The sequence below is a fragment of the Rhinatrema bivittatum genome, chromosome 2 (assembly GCF_901001135.1).
Source record: "Rhinatrema bivittatum chromosome 2, aRhiBiv1.1, whole genome shotgun sequence".
In the NCBI taxonomy this organism is placed as follows: Eukaryota; Metazoa; Chordata; class Amphibia; order Gymnophiona; family Rhinatrematidae; genus Rhinatrema; species Rhinatrema bivittatum.
Genome location: NC_042616.1, coordinates 819,807,028 through 819,825,484, shown reverse-complemented (window position 1 = coordinate 819,825,484; position 18,457 = coordinate 819,807,028). Strand labels below are relative to the sequence as shown.

At 43.6% G+C, this 18,457-nt stretch overlaps 1 protein-coding gene across 1 annotated transcript in view; it reads right to left on the bottom strand.

The window, feature by feature from the left end:
- Positions 1-13,603: 13,603 nt before the first annotated feature.
- The window catches only part of LOC115085833 (riboflavin transporter 2-like), a 41,397-nt gene continuing 36,543 nt past the window's right edge, over positions 13,604-18,457 (bottom strand). The window contains exon 4 of the mRNA XM_029592307.1: positions 13,604-13,844. Coding sequence (XP_029448167.1) covers positions 13,638-13,844 — 207 coding nt within the window. The 3' untranslated portion in view covers positions 13,604-13,637. The remainder of the gene's footprint in view (positions 13,845-18,457) is intronic.

Below are 18,457 nucleotides of genomic sequence, written 5' to 3'. Positions count from 1 at the left end.
GTAGTTAAATTACAAGTGGATTGTGATACATTATAGGAGGACCTTGTGAGACTGGAAGATTGGGCATCCAAATGGCAGATGAAATTTAATGTGGACAAGTGCAAGGTGTTGCATATAGGGAAAAATAACCCATGCTGTAGTTACATGATGTTAGGTTCCATATTAGGAGCTACCACCCAGGAAAAAGATCTAGGTGTCATAGTGGATAATACTTTGAAATCGTTGGCTCAGTGTGCTGCAGCAGTCAAAAATGCAAACAATGTTAGGAATTATTAGGAAGGGAATGGTTAATAAAACAGAAAATGTCGTAATGCCTCTGTATCGCTCCATGGTGAGACCGCACCTTGAATACTGTGTACAATTCTGGTCGCTGCATCTCAAAAAAGATATAATTGCGATGGAGAAGGTACAGAGAAGGGCAACCAAAATGATAAGGGGAATGGAACAGCTCCCCTATGAGGAAAGACTAAAGAGGTTAGGACTTTTCAGCTTGGAGAAGAGATGACTGAGGGGGGATATGATAGAGGTGTTTAAAATCATGAGAGGTCTTGAACGAGTAGATGTGACTCGGTTATTTACACTTTTGGATAGTAGAAAGACTAGGGGGCACTCCATGAAGTTAGCAAGTAGCAAATTTAAGACTAATTGGAGAAAATTCCTTTTCACTCAATGCACAATAAAGCTCTGGAATTTGTTGCCAGAGGATGTGGTTAGTGCAGTTAGTGTAGCTGGGTTTTAAAAAGTTTTCGATAAGTTCTTGGAGGAGAAGTCCATTAACTGCAATTAATCAAGTTTACTTAGGTAATAGCCACTGCTATTAATTGCATCAGTATTCACTAGTCACTAACCAACCTCTTTCCCTTTTTAATCAATTCACCAACTTGAACGTGCAAGGGAATCCTTGTCTGGTGGTTTTTTTGTACGGAGGTTTCTGACAAGGGTAACCGATTTGCAGTTATCCTTTTCTTTTCCTCCGTCTATTATTCTTTTATTATTTTCAAAAATATTTGTAAAGATATTCACTTTTTTATTTTTTCTAATTTTTCTTAAAGTCCCTTCTCCCCTGCTGCTTTTCCGACCCACTTCAATTTCTGTTTCATACTTATCAAGGTCGCCGCCTTTATTGATGTTTCATGGGTACGGAGCTGCATGTCCGACACAGGCCATGTTTCGGCACTATGTGCCTGCTTCAGGGACTGCGGGAGAATCTACTGTGTCCTATATAGGGTTCACAGCTGTGAACGTATGGCCCCCTCACACTCATTCCCCCCCCCCCCCAAGCACATGTCTGGCCCCTCACCCTCCTTTCCCCCCCAGGTCCCTCTTCTATTTGATTGTTGCCAGTTGAGTGCTTCAGTCCCTTTAGTGTTCAGGATTCCCGTCCTGCATAATAAAATCTTTCTCTGTCACCAGAGGTTAGTGCCCGTCTGCCCACACGCTCCTCTGACGTTTGACAGACCTCAGTGGCAGCAGCAGCTAATCACAGGGACAGCAGGGCTCAGGTTCCACCCATCAAGCCCAAAAAAAAAACACAATTGGCAGAAAAAAAACACCCAATAATAAGCAACCCATGAATTGAAAAAAAAAAGGCCAGTCGCTAGAAAAAAAAGCCCAAACCCATGGGAAATAAGCGAGGTTGGCAGCGCTGACTCAAATTCTCAGTTCAAATGCCGCTATTTTTGCGCCAAACACCAATGCGAATTGACTTAATAACCTCTGGTTTTGATTGAGGGCATTTTTGGGAACATCGAATAAATTCAAAATTTTTATGTACATCGTTGCATTACCTTAGGCACTTTTGTCTTTAAGGCACGATATACTACATATTTATTTTTCAATTTTTTACAATCGGGATACAACTTCACTTATTCAGAGAAAGAATAAAAAATAAAATAATTTTGCGCTGAATCTTAGTTATATTTAGTCATAAATTGTTTATAAAAAAGTATAGTGGGAAAAATATCTTTCTGACCACAAAATAATTTAATGGTAGAGGTCTAGAACGGCTAAATGTGACTCGGTTATTTACTCTTTCAGATAATAGAAGACTAGGGGGCACTCCATGAAGTTAGCATGGGGCACATTTAAAACTAATCGGAGAAAGTTCTTTTTCACTCAACACACAATTAAACTCTGGAATTTGTTACCAGAGGATGTGGTTAGTGCAGTGAGTATAGCTGGGTTTAAAAAAGGTTTGGATAAGTTCTTGAAGGAGAAGTCCATTAACTGCTATTAATCAAGTTGACTTAGAAAATAGCCACTGCTATTACTAGCATCAGTAGCATGGGATAGACTTAGTTTTGGGGTATTTGCCAGGTATTTGTAGCTTGGATTGGCCTCTGTTGGAAACAGGATGCTGGGCTTGATGGACCCAGTATGGCAACTTCTTATGTTCTTATATGCTATGGCTTTGTCATCCCTAAGTGCTCCTTTTACCCCTTAATAACCTAATGGTCCAACTGACTCCCTCACAGACTTTTTACCTCAAATGTACCTGAAAGCTTTTGCTTCCAAGGCAAGCTCCTTTTCAAATTTCATCTTTGCCTTCCTTATCAATACTTTGCATCTGATTTGCCACTTCTATGCTGTTTCCTGTTTTCTTCATTCACATCCCTTTCCCATTTCTTGAAAGATGTTCTTTTAGATATTATAGCTTCTTTCATCTCACCTTTTAACCATGCCGGTAATCATATGGCCTTCCTTCCACCTTTTCTAATGCGTGGAATACATCTGGTCTGGGCTTTCAAGATGGCATTTTTAAACAACATCCATGCCTGAGCTAAACTCTTAACATTTACAGTAGCTCCTTTAAGTATATCTGAATTCATCCACCATTAAAGACACTAACAAAAGTAAAAGAGGTAGGCACTTCATAGCTTAGGAGTAAGACTTGCAGACCCTTGCCCTATGCAACTGAGGCTATACCTAGATTTACTTACATATTTGGTTCAGTGAAGTAGTAGTGCAATCAGTACTGGCAGATAAATATTTGCACCACTGAACTAGTGGCACATATTAGTGGCCATAAAGATAGATTAGAATGGCAGCACGATAAGTAGGTAATGTCATTGTACAAAATTTCAATATGCTACCCTGCATTTATGCAAATCACAGGCAAGTAAATTAGGGAAAGACACTGAGCTTTTCCCCTCTCAGAAACACTGAAATTTAAAATGGCAAAACTTACTTGGGTATCTAAATTAAGAATATAAGAAATTGCCATGCTGGGTCAGACCAAGGGTCCATCAAGCCCAGCATCCTGTTTCCAACAGAAGCCCAACCAGGCCAAAAGAACCTGGCAAGTACCCAAACACCAAGAAGATCCCATGCTACTTCTGGTCCTCTTCTACTGCAAACGGTGTGGGGCCTCTGGAAGCTGGGGCTGTGGAATTCAATCCCTGGATCCCTCGCGGTAACCTCTAGACTCCTCTCCCAGGGGATGCTGGGAGCAGTATGCAGATGAGCCTTCTGGTCCTCTTCTACTGCAAAGACTGCAGGGCCTCTGGAAGCTGGGGCTGTGGAATTCAATCCCTGGATCGCTTGTGGTGACCTCTGGACTCTTCTCCTGGGGGATGCTGGGAGCAGTATGCAGATGAGCCTTCCGGTCCTCTTCTACTGCCTGTATTACATTGACTCATTGGAAAATTAGAAGCAGAAATATGCAAGAATCAGAGCATCCAGGCATAGGAACCATTTGTGCACATTAAATGGATTCGAGAAGTGATGGCTGAGGAGAGATATGATACAGGTCTATAAAATAATGAGTGGAATGGAACAAGTAAACGTTAATTAGTTGTTTACTCTTTCAATAAAATCCAAAGACTAGGGGGCATACAATGAAGTTACTGGATGATATATTTAAAACTAAGAGTGTTAGGATTTCACCTGCTATGCAGCCTTATCCTAGCTTCATGGCATTTCCCCACCAGCAGAGGCCCTCTGTGAGCCTCATCCCTAGTCTTGCCAAGCGCCTCCTCGCTGCCCTTGCCACACCCAAGTCTCAGCCCTATGTAAACCAGCCTTGCCTGTTTCTTCTTGTCTTCTCTTGGTGTCTCTTGTGGCTCCATGACCTGACCCATGTTCTTGCGTTGCCTTGTGGCCTACGGGCCTTCTGCTCTGCCTTGAGGCCTTCAGGCCTATTCTGCCTGTTCCAAGCCTTTCTGCCTTCAGGCTTCCATGTTCTTTGTTCAGTGTTTCCCTTGCCTGCCTTATCTAAATCCTGTCCTATTCTGCCTTGTTGGTCTTGTCCTATCCCAGTCTCCAGTTCTGCTAGTACCAGAGTCCTGTCCTTTCCTTGGCTCACCCTTGTCTTGTCCAGTACGGAGCCTTGCCTTGTCTGCCAAGCCTGTGTGCCTTGTTCTCCCTGCCTTTTGTCCAAGCTGTGCCTGTGTGCACTTACCACTATGGTGTCCTGCTGCTGCAGAGACGTATTGGCCCCCAGAATCCTAGGGCTCGATCTGGAGGGAAGGGGGCTGGCTAAGGTGGAAGACCGGCCCTTGTCTTGTCCCGAGTCCTGCCGTGCAGTCCTGTGCTGCTCTCCAGGTGGGTTTCCCTGACTTTGGGTCCATAACAAAGAGAAAAATTTTTTTTACTTGAATCATAATTAAGCTCTGGAATTCATTGCCAGAGGATGTGGAGAAAGCTATTAGCATTGCTGTGTTTAAAAAAAGGTTTGGACAAGTTCCTGGAGGAAAAGTCTATTAACAATTATTAAGGTGCAATTGCAGAGATCCACTGCTTATTCTTGGGATAAGCAGCTTGGAATCTCAGTCTCTCTACCCCTTGGGATCCTGCCAGGTACTTGTAACCTGGATTGCTCATGGTTAGAAACAGGATACCGGGCTTGATGGACCTTTGGTCTGACCCAGTATGGCAAGTCGTATGTTCTTAAATTAAAAATACATTTGGACTGGTTTTCTACTTTCCTTAAGCTCTCTTGGCTTTGTTTTAACCTCTGTTAAATAGTATTTGTTGCTACCTGTGAGGGGCCAGCCCATCATCTTTATATTTTGTCTGACGCTATTTGCTTTCTAGTTGCCGAGATTGTTGATTCAGAGTATGTAAGCCGGACTGGTACCAAGCTCCATGTAATCTTTAAAGTGCGCATAGAAAGTGGAGCTGCCTTCTCAAAGGACTCTCTAAGTTATTTATTCCAGTTTGCAATTTGGTCTTCTAAGGATGGATTCTGAAAATTTATTGGAAAATGTATGTTTTGTGCTAAAATAGTACTCTCCCAGTCTTTTCTCCTCCTAAACTGGAGCTTGCTTTGTGGTGGGTTGACGAGAGTAATCTTGCAGCTTAGAGAGGAAGATACCCTATGGTGATCAGTCCATAGCAATGAAGTAACCCTGTCCTGCAGAGAAACGCCTGCTGAAGTGAAAGCTACGTCTGCTAAATGGCCTTCTTTGGAGTGACATAAGAGATCCATTGTTTTACATTGAGGTCCTGGTGGAAACAAACTTACTTTCATTGGGTTGGAGAGGTTCGTTGGCGTGTAGGCTGAAATCTCCTAAAATGAGTAAATGATAACCTGATTGCACATTCACTTATTAATTCCATTAAACGATGGAAGACTGGGGAGGTGACTGGTGGATGAGTAACAGACTGAACCGGAGACTGATTTAGCTATAAAAGTAAATATTCAATGGAGGGTTAAGAACATAAGAACATGTCGTGTTGGGTCAGACCAAGGGTCCAGCAAGCCCAGCCTCCTGTTTCCAACAGTGGCCAATCCAGGCCATGAGAACCTGGCAAGAGAAGGGAGAAAGTCCTTTCATTTTCGGGAAGGAATGGTGAAGAATTGCCACACCACCTCCTTTCCTTCTGTGAAAAGAGAGGAAATGGGGGGGAAAGCCCACACCAGGCAGGTTTCATCCCCTGTTGTAAGCCGGGTTTTGGTGAGGAATAATATGTGCAAGTCATTAGTGACAATGAGATCTGGGATAAGAGGGGATCTCGTTAAAATTGAGTGAGCACCAGGGCTTAATTTGTAGTCAAAAAGGAAGTGGAAGCACACACGCACGTGTGAGTATGCTCTTCCTCCTCCTTATCCCACCGATCCTCCATCACCAACCCTCACCAGTGCTTGATCCCCAACCATCCTTTGCCTACTGAAATAGGGAGCAGGGTAGCTTTAGGTTCACCCTCTCCTGGCCTCTTCCCTGCTCTTCTGTCTCTGAACTCCATTCCAGCCCGTTCCCCCACAAATTAAGCCCTGGTGAGCATTAATGGAGGCACAGTTTATAGGAGGTGAGACATGGTTGTTGTAGGAAGTAAATTGTGTTAGGACATGGTCCATGTGCTTTAGACCTGAGCAGAAACTGGATCGCACTTAGCCGTGATGGGTAAAGAATCCTTATGGAAGGGTGACAAACGTAGAAAGTGAAAGTCCAGAAGAGCCCAAAAAATACAAAAAAGTTGTGGTGCGGCAAGTCACGCGTGGAGGAGCGTGCTCCGCCTGGCCTCGGCAACGTGGCACCTGTGACCATGTGAAAAAGTCTGCCTTCACCCTCTCCAACTCCATGCTTCTTCTCTAGCCTCGGTGCGGGGGTCGAAATATTCAGATCTTCCCATCAGTGGGAACAAGCGGCGTGAAGCATCGGGGACGGCAGTGGGTAGCAAAGCTGGATTGCGGAGGTTCTCCTCACTGGAATGTGAATTTATATATATTCTGCCTTTCAGCACTTTCAAAGCAGATTACATTCAGGTACTGCAGGTAGTTTACCGTCCCCAGGGGGCTCACAATCTAAGGTTTGTACCTGAGGCAATGGAGAGTGACGTGACTTGGCCAAGGTGCTCTAACCACTAGGCTGCTCCTCCTACTCCTGTAGAGTGGTGACAGGACCTCGGCACAGATCTGGTTCCTCTGCACTCCCAGGCAAGACTCACATTTTCTGACAAATTCTGGGTTAAGTAATTTAGGCCAATGCCTGTGCTGCCACATTTTTGTAGATAACAGAGCAGTCTGCAGACCTGCAGCCTACGTGCCGCTTGTTCTCTCTAGTGGCCCCAGCTCTGGAGCAGCAGCCTGGGACCTTCTGCAGCTCTCACGTGCTGAAAGACCCTGTGCCACCCCACCTCGTGTGCAGCTTTCCCTGGGAACAAGAAGCCTATGCAGGAGGGGGGTGGGGCACTGCATGGCTTCAGAAGACATTTCCCCCTCCCCCCTCACCCACTTTGAATTTTCTCTCCCCAGTTGCTGCTGCAGGGTCAGACAGGACAAGTAGAACTGTAACTTGGAGGTGAAGGGGGTCACCCCAAGAATGGGCAGAGGTGATTGAGAGGGGTCCCTCCTTTCCACCCCTCATTGCTGTTTAAATCCTGCTTTGGACAGAAGGAAGTAAAGAACTCAGGAGAAAAGAGAAGAAACAGAAAATGGACAGGAGACCCTGGAAAAGCAGTTAGAGGAAGGCAGACAAGAGGAAATAGAGAAAAAGAGACTGGGATCAACATAACTAAAAAATGTAAATGTCTAGATAACAAAAGTATGAAAAAGCCATTTTATTTTCACTTTAATAATTGGAATATGTCAGCTTTGGCAACATGCATCTCTTATATCTTTGCTCGTTAGAGGAGAAAATGTACTTCAATTTGTGTTTCTCTAGGGTTGCTCTGCATGTACAGTTGGACATTTTGGGGCTTCCAGTTCATTTATTGTCCACACATTTCAAATTTGGGGTCACTTATTCTGTATTTGGTGAGGATTTGTCCATATTCTGCAGCTGTGACAGCAGTAAAGGACATTGCTACTGTTGATGTCTGTGTAGGAATTTGCACGAGTCCAGCTTGTTCTGTTTTCCCATTAGGAGGTGTACTGGTGTTCTAGGGCCCATTACTATATTTCAGGTTTGTCCAAATCTGGTCCTCAAGGGCCACAAACTGGTCTGGTTTTTAGGATATCTGTAATGAATATACATGAGACAGATCTTCATACAATTGAGGCAGTGCATGCAAATTTCTCTCATTCATATTCATTAGGGTTACTCTGAAAATCAGATCGGTTTGCGGCCCTCAAGGACCCCCATGCTATATTTGCATTGCTGCCTTTTCATAGAAAGGGTTGTTGAGATGTGAGCCCTGGGTGTTAGTGTTATGGTTTTGCAGGTTTGTTACAAAAGTTTTGACTGTGTTTTTGCCAGGGTTTTATGGTGGAGGGAGTTTGCATTGCTGTTGATGAAATCTAGATCTTAATTCATTTGTTATTTATTTGAAATTCTTATAAACCACGTATTACAAATTACTTGATATAGATGTATAAAGTAACATAGAGCATTTTATTTATGTTTAAAATACTTATTAATCTCCTTCCTGATAAAACTCTCCCAAGATGATGTAGAACATAATATATTACAATTACAGAACATACAAGAACAAAAAAAATCAATAAATGTACAGAAAAGATAAAACATACTTCAATCATAAAATAGAATTAAAAGCTTCATAAAACAAAAATGCTTTCAACTGTTTTGGAAAGACTTGACGTCTGGTAATAATCGCAGATAACGGGCGGAGCTTTCCACATCGTAGGTCCGATCACAGAAAAGGCCCAAGCGCCTGTATCAGCCTGCCGAGCAAACTTGTGAGAAGGAGCAGCTAACAATTTGTTATCTTGTGAACGCAAGGCTCGAGATGATTATAAATGAGGCTTTCCTTCTGAACAGATTTAAAAATCTGAGTCAGTATTTTAAATTTTATTCTCTGAGTCACAGGGAGCCAAGGCAACTGAAGCAAGCTACTAATATCCTTTCCAATCAAATGTGTTTGCCACATCCAAAATTACTTATTCAAAATAGTTGATGGTAATTTTGATAAGTGAAAACGTCACAGGATTTATCTTACTAAACCAGATAGGTATCCATTTCCCCAAAGGAAAACAAGAGTTTGCAGCAGGTCTCGTGAATTCCCCCTAAATCTGACCTCAGCACCCACTCCTTGCTCAACTGCTACTCCTGAACAAGGTACAGGGTAGGGTATTGGATCACATCCATTCAGACCTAATGGGTCACCCTTATAGGACCAAGGTCACGCTTGTGTCTGCTTATAGATTGTTATGTTTTTAATAAAAATAAAACAAAACCCAGCAGAAGTTAAACAGAGCCTCCCAGCTCATGGTGTCAGTGTCACGTGTCCCATAAGGGGTGAGGCTGCACTTTTTCACTTGGGTATAGCGCTGCCTGCAAGTGGGTAGCTGAATTCCTTTGGAGGGGTCCCTGCACCTAAACAGGGAAACTTGTGTTAGGGTTGCGGGGGACAACACCCCGATGAAGAGACTGGAGGAAGGGCCGGAGCTATCTGCTCGTGCCCGTGCACCAGCACAAGTGAATCAGTGTGCTGTGGGGCAGCCACCATCTGTCTGGACCGAGTTAGCCTCCCCAGAGCTGCTCTAGGGCAGCATTCAGGGGAACTGAAATACCCTCGCAGTATGGGAAACAGTGAGGCCTAAGCTTCCTGCTGCACCACACAATAAAGTAGTTGGCCCCTTCCTATGTGATCCTTCCTTTGTACACAGCGCCAGCGAACCCTCAGTCTCAGAAGCAGACGCTATTACACAACTTGCAGCCTTGCAGAGGGTTAGTTTAATTCTAGCATCAAAGTCTGATCTAATTAGCTACCATTACTGGCGAGCCTCCCAGCAGCGCGGCAGCCAGAAGTGGCTATGTCAGTGTCTGCATTGCCAGGGAAATCCGGGGATGATTTTCTACCATACAGGGAGTGGAGAACCAGGGCTGCATCCGTCAAGAGGCACACAAGGCCTGTGCCCGGGATGGCCTTAGATCTTCTACTCCCTCTTGTCTGACCTTCTTGGAGGGATGGAGGGGTAACAGCTCCAACAGTGCATAGGATGGCAAAACCTAAATCTGTCACTGGATGCCACTTGTAGTGACAAAGCACCCACAGCTAGAAATCCAGTATGGAAACATTCCCTGCTCCTCAAGCTGACCTGCAAATACATCACACACAAATCAAAGGATGAAAATAGCACAGATCCATTTTTAATCAGGAAACTCACAAGGAAAACAACAACGAGATGCTGTAAGTGCAAACATTTGAAATTGAGGTGGCGAAAGAGTTTGGAAGGGACACAAATGACTGAAGGCTGTTGCTATCTTCCTCATGAGCAGACACAGGTTCGTGAGACTGGAATGCGGGCAGCCTCATGACTAAACTCAGGGTCCTGATGCAGGAAGCGGGGCTGCGGAAAGCTCATCACGCAAGTCATAAGTTGGGTCTACCAACAGTTTGCTAATCTTGCAGAAATCCCACTTTAATTAATGGTATCCCTGCGTTTATAGCCTGCTGTAGTTACCCCTCTGACCTAGGAATGTAGAGTCAGGTAACATAGTTTTATCTGGGCTTCCTAGATTTCTGCATTTGCCTTAGGGTCCTATCAGGCTCACTCACTTTTCTGGGTATACCTGCCTGTAGGATTGTTCTGATTTCGTGTACTGGTATGGGGGTTTCTAATGGGTGCCCTTCCCAGCAATTTCTCTTGGGTGAGATGTTTGGATTGGATCTCTTTAAAAAGTTGCTGGAATCGCTAAGGTACTGAAATCAGATTCCATTTTTGATTTAAGTCCCTTCCATGTGTCCCAGAAGGAAGTGATATCTCTGGCCTCCATAGGTTCGGGCAGCTTTTTCCTCCAAAATTCACATTCATTCCATTTCCACGTTGCCGAGTAGTCCCTGGGAGATTATAGAAACTGATGCTGAGAGGCTTTCTCCTTCAGGCTGAAGAATTTCCTGAACTTTGCTTTTAAAATTTTACATTTCACATGTGTTTGTTTGATTAGGTGTCTTTCTCTTAGTCTTCATTTTGTAATTTTCTTTATTTACATAGCATACTAAAGACGGCAGAAAAAGGCCAAATGGTCCATCCAGTCTGCGCAGCAAGCTTCTTATGTAGCAACTGCCCCTCTATACAAGTTATCACCATGTTAAGGGTAGTAAATTGCAATGGAGAAGGTACAGAGAATGGTGACCAAAATGATAAAGGGGATGGAACAACTCCCCTATGAGGAAAAACTAAAGAGGTTAGGACTTTTCAGCTTGGAGAAGAGACGACTGAGGGGGGATATGATAGAGGTGTTTAACATCATGAGAGGTCTAGAACGGGTAGATGTGAATCGGTTATTTACTCTTTCGGATAGTAGAAAGACTAGGGGCCATTCCATGAAGTTAGCATGGGGAACATTTAAAACTAATCGGAGAAAGTTCTTTTTTACTCAACGCACAATTAAAGTCTGGAATTTGTTGCCAGAGGATGTGGTTCGTGCAGTTAGTATAGCTGTGTTTAAAAAAGGATTGGATAAGTTCTTGGAGGAGAAGTCCATTACCTGCTATTAAGTTCACTTAGAGAATAGCCACTGCCATTAGCAATGGTTACATGGAATAGACTTAGTTTTTGGGTACTTGCCAGGTTCTTATGGCCTGGATTGGCCACTGTTGGAAACAGGATGCTGGGCTTGATGGACCCTTGGTCTGACCCAGTATGGCATTTTCTTATGTTCTTATGCTGCTCTGTGCAGGCTACCCCCATGTTTCTGTTAAGGGTAGTAACTGCCTGCAATAAGCACAGAGGATCCTTAGCTGTGGGGGAGTGAGAGGTAAAGCCTGGGATAAGCACAGAGGATCCTTAGCTGTGGGGGAGTGAGGGGTAAAGCCTGGGATAAGCACAGAGGATCCTTAGCTGTGAGGGAGTGAGGGGTAAAGCCTGGGATAAGCACAGAGGATCCTTAGCTGTGAGGGAGTGAGGGTTAAAGCCTGGAATAAGCTCCGAGAGTTTTTAGCTGTGAGTGATATCCTAATAGAGCAGCAGGAAAGCAGGATTCAAAACCTGCTAATTCTTCTTCTGTCCTTGGGCAAGTAATTCACTGCCTCCCTAGTTTGACTCAGTTACAAACTTAGGGCCCTATTTACTAAACAGTGAATTATAGAAGCCTGATGTGTGACTATGTCAGGTTCGCATGAATTAAGGGGATTTTAAAAGCTGCTCAGATATGTGCATAAATACTGCTGCGCACACATCTCGTAACTTTTCAAAAAGGGGCAAGGCGTGGTCTGGGGGGAGGGGGGGGGCCTGGATCGGGTTCTGGGACTTTCACCAGAAATCTGTAAGGAAAGATTTACACAATCTGTCGTGTGCTGAGGCCCCCTGTCGCGTAACTTTACTGCTGCTATGGATGTCGTGTAAGTCTGAAAAAAATAACAAGCCATTTCAGAGGAGTTTAAGGGGTCTGGGGTAACTGGGAGGGTACAGAGATTATCATAAGAACATAAGAAAATGCCATACTGGGTCAGACCAAGGGTCCATCAAGCCAGCATCCTGTTTCCAACAGAGGCCAATCCAGGCCATAAGAACCTGGCAAGTACCCAAACACTAAGAAGATCCCATGCTACTGATGCAATTAATAGCAGTGACTATTCCCTAAGTATAATTGATTAATAGCAGGTAATAGATTTCTCCTCCAAGAACTTATCCAAACCTTTTTTAAACCCAGCTACACTAACTGCACTAACCACATCCTCTGGCAACAAATTCCAGAGCTTTATTGTGCGTTGAGTGAAAAAGAATTTTCTCCGATTAGTTTTAAATGTGCCCCATGCTAACTTCATGGAGTGCCCCCTAGTCCTTCTATTATCCGAAAGAGCAAATAACCGATTCACATCTACCCGTTCTAGACCTCTCATGATTTTAAACACCTCTATCATATCCCCCCTCAGCCGTCTCTTCTCCAAGCTGAACAGCCCTAACCTTCCCAGTCTTTCCTCATAGGGGAGCTGTTCCATCTCCTTATCAAACCAGGGGGCATTGGAGGACCTATCTGTTAACTGAGCAAACTGGGAAGGAAATGGTAAAACTGGGAAATGCATTGGTGCATCCCTTTTACCCCCCCCCCCCCCCCACACACACACACACACACACTTACATGGTAGAAACGGGATTAGCGTGACCAGGCACTCACTTAAAATTGACCGCACATGCTCAAGGCCGGGCTATTTTATAACCTGCATCCATATGTGCTCCTATGTTTTGAAATGGCCATGTCCCTGGGCGCGGGCTGACCTATGCCTGCACAGCGTCCGTGCACCAGTTGTAAAATTCACCTTTAAGCATTTCTCTTGTAGACACAAAATGGGAAAAAACCTCCAGTAAGTGAGTGCCTTAGATTGTGAGCCCTCTGGGGTTCAGGAAATACCAAGTGCACCCGATCATAATCTGCTTTGAAGTGTCATGAAGGGCGGAATATAAATGAAAAATGATTTATCAGAGGCTCCTATTCTATGGGCTTCAGGAATTAATGTGGGCAGACTGGATGCTCCTTGTAGTCCTTTACCTGCCATTAGTATCTTAGGCAACGTTGTCATTTTTTGGAATATACATTTTTCTCCTAAGAGAGAAAGTGAAATATTTCTGACTCCTTTCAATATATTTTTCTTCAGTGTCACATCTCTCTGCTGATGATAACTCTTCATGTCGTGTCCAGCGGTCGGAGGACAGGGAGGGAGAGATCAGAAGATAATCTTCTATGAAACCTGCCATCAGAGAATCTCAGCTTGAAGACCTCAACAAGTGTGAACCAGGGAGGCTGAGGTGTGCTCCCAGGTCAGGAAGATCTTAACCCTGCTTCCAGTCTCAATCAGCAGCTGGTGTTGCAAGGGTCTCCAGCCTGGAAGAAATTGTAGATACTGACTAAGGGGAACATAGTGAGAGCCCCCAGCATGGAGCCCAGCTGCACCGTTGCACCACACCATACAAGCGCACTGTGTCCCTCATCTCTCAGGATCAACCCAATCATCACTTTCACATAGGACAGGAGTCCCACGAAGAGCACCCAGCAGAAGACCTGCAGAGGAGAGAGAAAGAGATTCCCAGCCCAAGCAAGCATATTTTAGTTAGTTACTTATTTATTAAAATTGTATATACAGCCTAAAAATCATCTTAGCGAAGCAGGAGTACAAGAAAAAATAAACATAAATTAATAATAAATCAAATTAACAATAACAATAAAACATAATGTAATTAAATACAACAAATAAAAAAATAAATTTAGATAATTAAAATTAAGATAAATGACTAAACAGTCAGACAAAACTGGCAAATGGAGTCATTACAAGATGTTAACAAATGCCTGAGTAAAAAAAACAGGCATTTACTGCCTTTCTGAATTTGGTATAATTTGCTTTTGAACGAATGTCCAAAAATCTATTCTATTCACCATGACAACATATCCATCAAATACGACCCACCCAGAGAAAGCAAAAACAATTCTCGTCACCATCAAAACATACCTATCAAAATACAACCTACTCCAAGCAAGCATAAGCGATTCTGAATCTGAATCATTATCCATGAAAACCTTCTCTGATACGGGGTATGTCCCCAACATCCTCTTCAGTAAACACTGAAGCAAAAAAATCATTTAATCTTTCCGCGATGGCCTTATCTTCTCTAAGTGCCCCTTTAACCCCTCGATCATCTAACGGCCCAACTGACTCCCTCACAGGCTTTCTGCTTCGGATATATTTAAAAAAGTTTTTACTGTGAGTTTTTGCCTCTATGGCCAACTTCTTTTCAAATTCTCTCTTAGCCTGTCTTATCAATGTCTTACATTTAACTTGCCAATGTTTATGCTTTATCCTATTTTCTTCTGTTGGATCCTTCTTCCAATTTTGAATGAAGATCTTTTGGCTAAAATAGCTTCTTTTACCTTCCCTATTAACCATGCCAGTGATCATTTTGCCTTCTTTCCAACTTTCTTAATGTGTGGAATACATCAGGACTGTGCTTCTAGGATGGTATTTTTAACAATGACCACGCCACTTGCACACTTTTTACCTTTTTAAATATTGGGATTACATTAGCCATCCTCCAGTCAAATACTGCCCACTAGGGATGCACAGAGGGACGCCATACGTTGCATTCAGGATTCGTATTTGTCGGGGGGCAGATACGTTGCATTCGGCAAAGGGGCCCCCCCGATACATTTATACGTCAATTCCTATTCGTTTCCCCGCTAAAATTAAATTAACTACAACCCCCCACCCTCCTGACCCCCCCAAGACTTACCAAAACTCCCTGGTGGTCCAGCAGGGGGTCCGGGAGCCATCCCCTGCACTCACACCCTTGGCTGCTGGTTCTAAAATGGCGCCGATAGCCTTTGACCTACTATGTCACAGGGGCTACCGGTGCCATTGGTCAGCCCCTGTCACATGGCCATCGGTGCCCTCTTGTGCTCCTACCATGTGACAGGGACTGACCAATGGCAGCGGTAGCCCTGTGACATAGTAGGTCAAAGGCTATCGGCGCCATTTTGAAACCGGCAGCCAAGGGTTTGAGTGCAGGGGATGGCTCCCGGACGCCCTGCTGGACCTCCAGGGAGTTTTGGTAAGTCTTGGGGAGGTCAGGAGGGTAGGGGGTATGTTTAAATTGGCTCCTTTAGGTGGCCGAATAATTCGGCGAAGATTTGTTGTATTCGTGGGGAATCATGATACATTTCGCTTCCCCACGAATACAACGAATATGGCCCAATACGTTGCGGATTCCCAATTCGTAGGGAACCAATGCACACCCTACTGCCCACCCCAAGCAAGTATAAACCATTCTGTTCACCATAAAAACATCCTAATCAAATACAACCAACTCCAAACAAGTTTAAACTATTATATTCATCAGTAAAACGTATCCATCAAATACTGCCCACCTCAAGCAAACATAAATTATTCTATTCACCATCAAAACATACCAATCAAATACAAGTCAGCCCAAGCAAACATAAACTATTGTATTCATCAGTATAACACACCCATTAAAATAAAACCCACTCCAAGCAAGCTTAAACTATTGTATTCAACAGTATAACACACCCATTAAAATAAAACCCACTCCAAGCAAGCATAAACTATTGTATTCATCAGTATAACACACCCATTAAAATAAAACCCACTCCAAGCAAGCATAAACTATTGTATTCATCAGTATAACACACCCATTAAAATAAAACCCACTCCAAGCAAGCATAAACTATTGTATTCATCAGTATAACACACCCATTAAAATAAAACCCACTCCAAGCAAGCATAAACTATTGTATTCATCAGTATAACACACCCATTAAAATAAAACCCACTCCAAGCAAGCATAAACTATTGTATTCAACAGTATAACACACCCATTAAAATAAAACCCACTCCAAGCAAGCATAAACTATTGTATTCATCAGTATAACACACCCATTAAAATAAAACCCACTCCAAGCAAGCATAAACTATTGTATTCAACAGTATATCACACCCATTAAAATAAAACCCACTCCAAGCAAGCATAAACTATTGTATTCATCAGTATAACACACCCATTAAAATAAAACCCACTCCAAGCAAGCATAAACTAAGGGGAGGGGGGGCTTTCCAGTCTTTTGCATTGAGTGTCACGTGTATGATTGTTTACCTGCCGGTGAGAGATTGTATGTGTGCACTCAGTGCAAAAAGCTCCTGGCTGTCAAGGAACAAGTCCAATCTCTGGAGGCTAGAGTAGCAGACTTGGAGGAGCTGAGGGAGACAGAAAGGTACATTGATGAGACCTTCAGGGACATAGTAGCCAAGTCCCAAATCCAGTCTGGCAGCCCCAGTGCTGCCTTGGATCAGAAAGGTCTCCCAGTAGGAGAACATCACCCTGGTGAAGCAGGAAGTGATCCTGTAGCAAGGACCTGCTCTCCAGGTGATGCACTGTCCTCTCGCACTGAGGACAAGTCTCCCAGGGCTACTGCCCAGGAGGAAGGGTTAGGTCGGCCGTCATAGTTGGTGATTCGATTATTAGGAATGTAGATAGCTGGGTGGCTGGTGGACGTGAAGACCGCCTGGTAACATGCCTACCTGGTGCGAAGGTGGCAGACCTCACGCATCACCCAGATAGGATTATAGACAGTGCTGGGGAGGAGCCGGCTGTCGTGGTACATGTGGGCACCAACGACATAGGAAAATGTGGGAGGGAGGTTCTGGAAGCCAAATTTAGGATTTTATGTAGGAAGCTGAAATCCAGAACCTCCAGGGTGGCATTCTCTGAAATGCTCCCTGTTCCACGCGCAGGTCACCAGAGGCAGGCAGAGCTCCGGAGTCTCAATGCATGGATGAGACGATGGTGCAGGGAAGAGGGATTCAGTTTGTAAGGAACTGGGGAAACTTTTGGGGAAAGGGGAGACTTTTCCGAAAGGATGGGCTCCACCTTAACCAGGGTGGAACCAGACTGCTGGCACTAACCTTTAAAAAGGAGATAGAGCAGCTTTTAAACTAGAACAAGGGGGAAAGCCGACAGTCACTCAGCAGCGCATGGTTCGGAGAAATGTATCCTTGAAGGATACTAATGAAACAGGAGAGTTAGGGCATCCCAACAGAGAGGTTCCATTAAAAGCAAACATAGTCCATATGCCTATATGTAAAAAATCACCAAAGCTAATGATTTCCGAATTATCCCTAACAACTGAAAAGCAGGTTGTTAATACAAACAAAAAACACACTTTGAAATGTCTGTATGCCAGTGCCAGAAGTCTAAGAAGTAAGATGGGAGAGTTAGAGTGTATAGCAGCAAATGATGAGATTGACATAATTGGCATCACAGAGACTTGGTGGAAGGAAGATAACCAATGGGACAGTGCTATATCAGGGTACAAATTATATCGCAATGACAGAGAGGAACAACTTGGTGGGGGAGTGGCACTTTATGTCCGGGAGAGTATAGAGTCCAACAGGATAAAGATCATACAAGAGACTAAATGCTCAGTAGAATCTATATGGGTAGAAATCCCATGTGTGTTGGGTAAGAGTATAGTGATAGGAGTATACTACCGTCCACCTGGCCAAAATGGTCAGACAGATGATGAAATATAAGAGAAATCAGGGAAGCAAACCAATTTGGCAGTGCAATAATAATGGCAGATTTCATTTACCCCAATATTGATTGGGTAAATGTAACATCTGGACTTGCTAGAGACATAAAGTTCCTGGATGTAATAATCGACTGCTTCATGGAGCAATTGGTTCAGGAACCAACAAGAGAGGGAGCTATTTTAGATTTAATTCTTAGTGGAACGCAGGATTTGGTGAGCGAAGTAATGGTGGTGGGGCCACTTGGCAAACAGTGATCATAACATGATCAAATTTAAACTAATAACTGGAAGGGGGACAATAAGTAAATCTGCAGTTCTAAAACTAAACTTTCAAAAGGGAAACTTTGATAAAATGAGGAAAATAGTTAGAATAAAACTGAAAGGTGCAGCTGCAAAGGTTAAAAGTGTTCAACAGGCAAGGACATTGTTTAAAAATACAATCCTAGAGGTGCAGTCCACATGTATTCTACACATTACGAAAGGTGGAAGGAAGGCAAAATGATTACCATCATGGTTAAAAGGTGAGGTGAAAGAGGCTATTTTAGCCAAAAAAATATCCTTCAAAAATTGGAAGA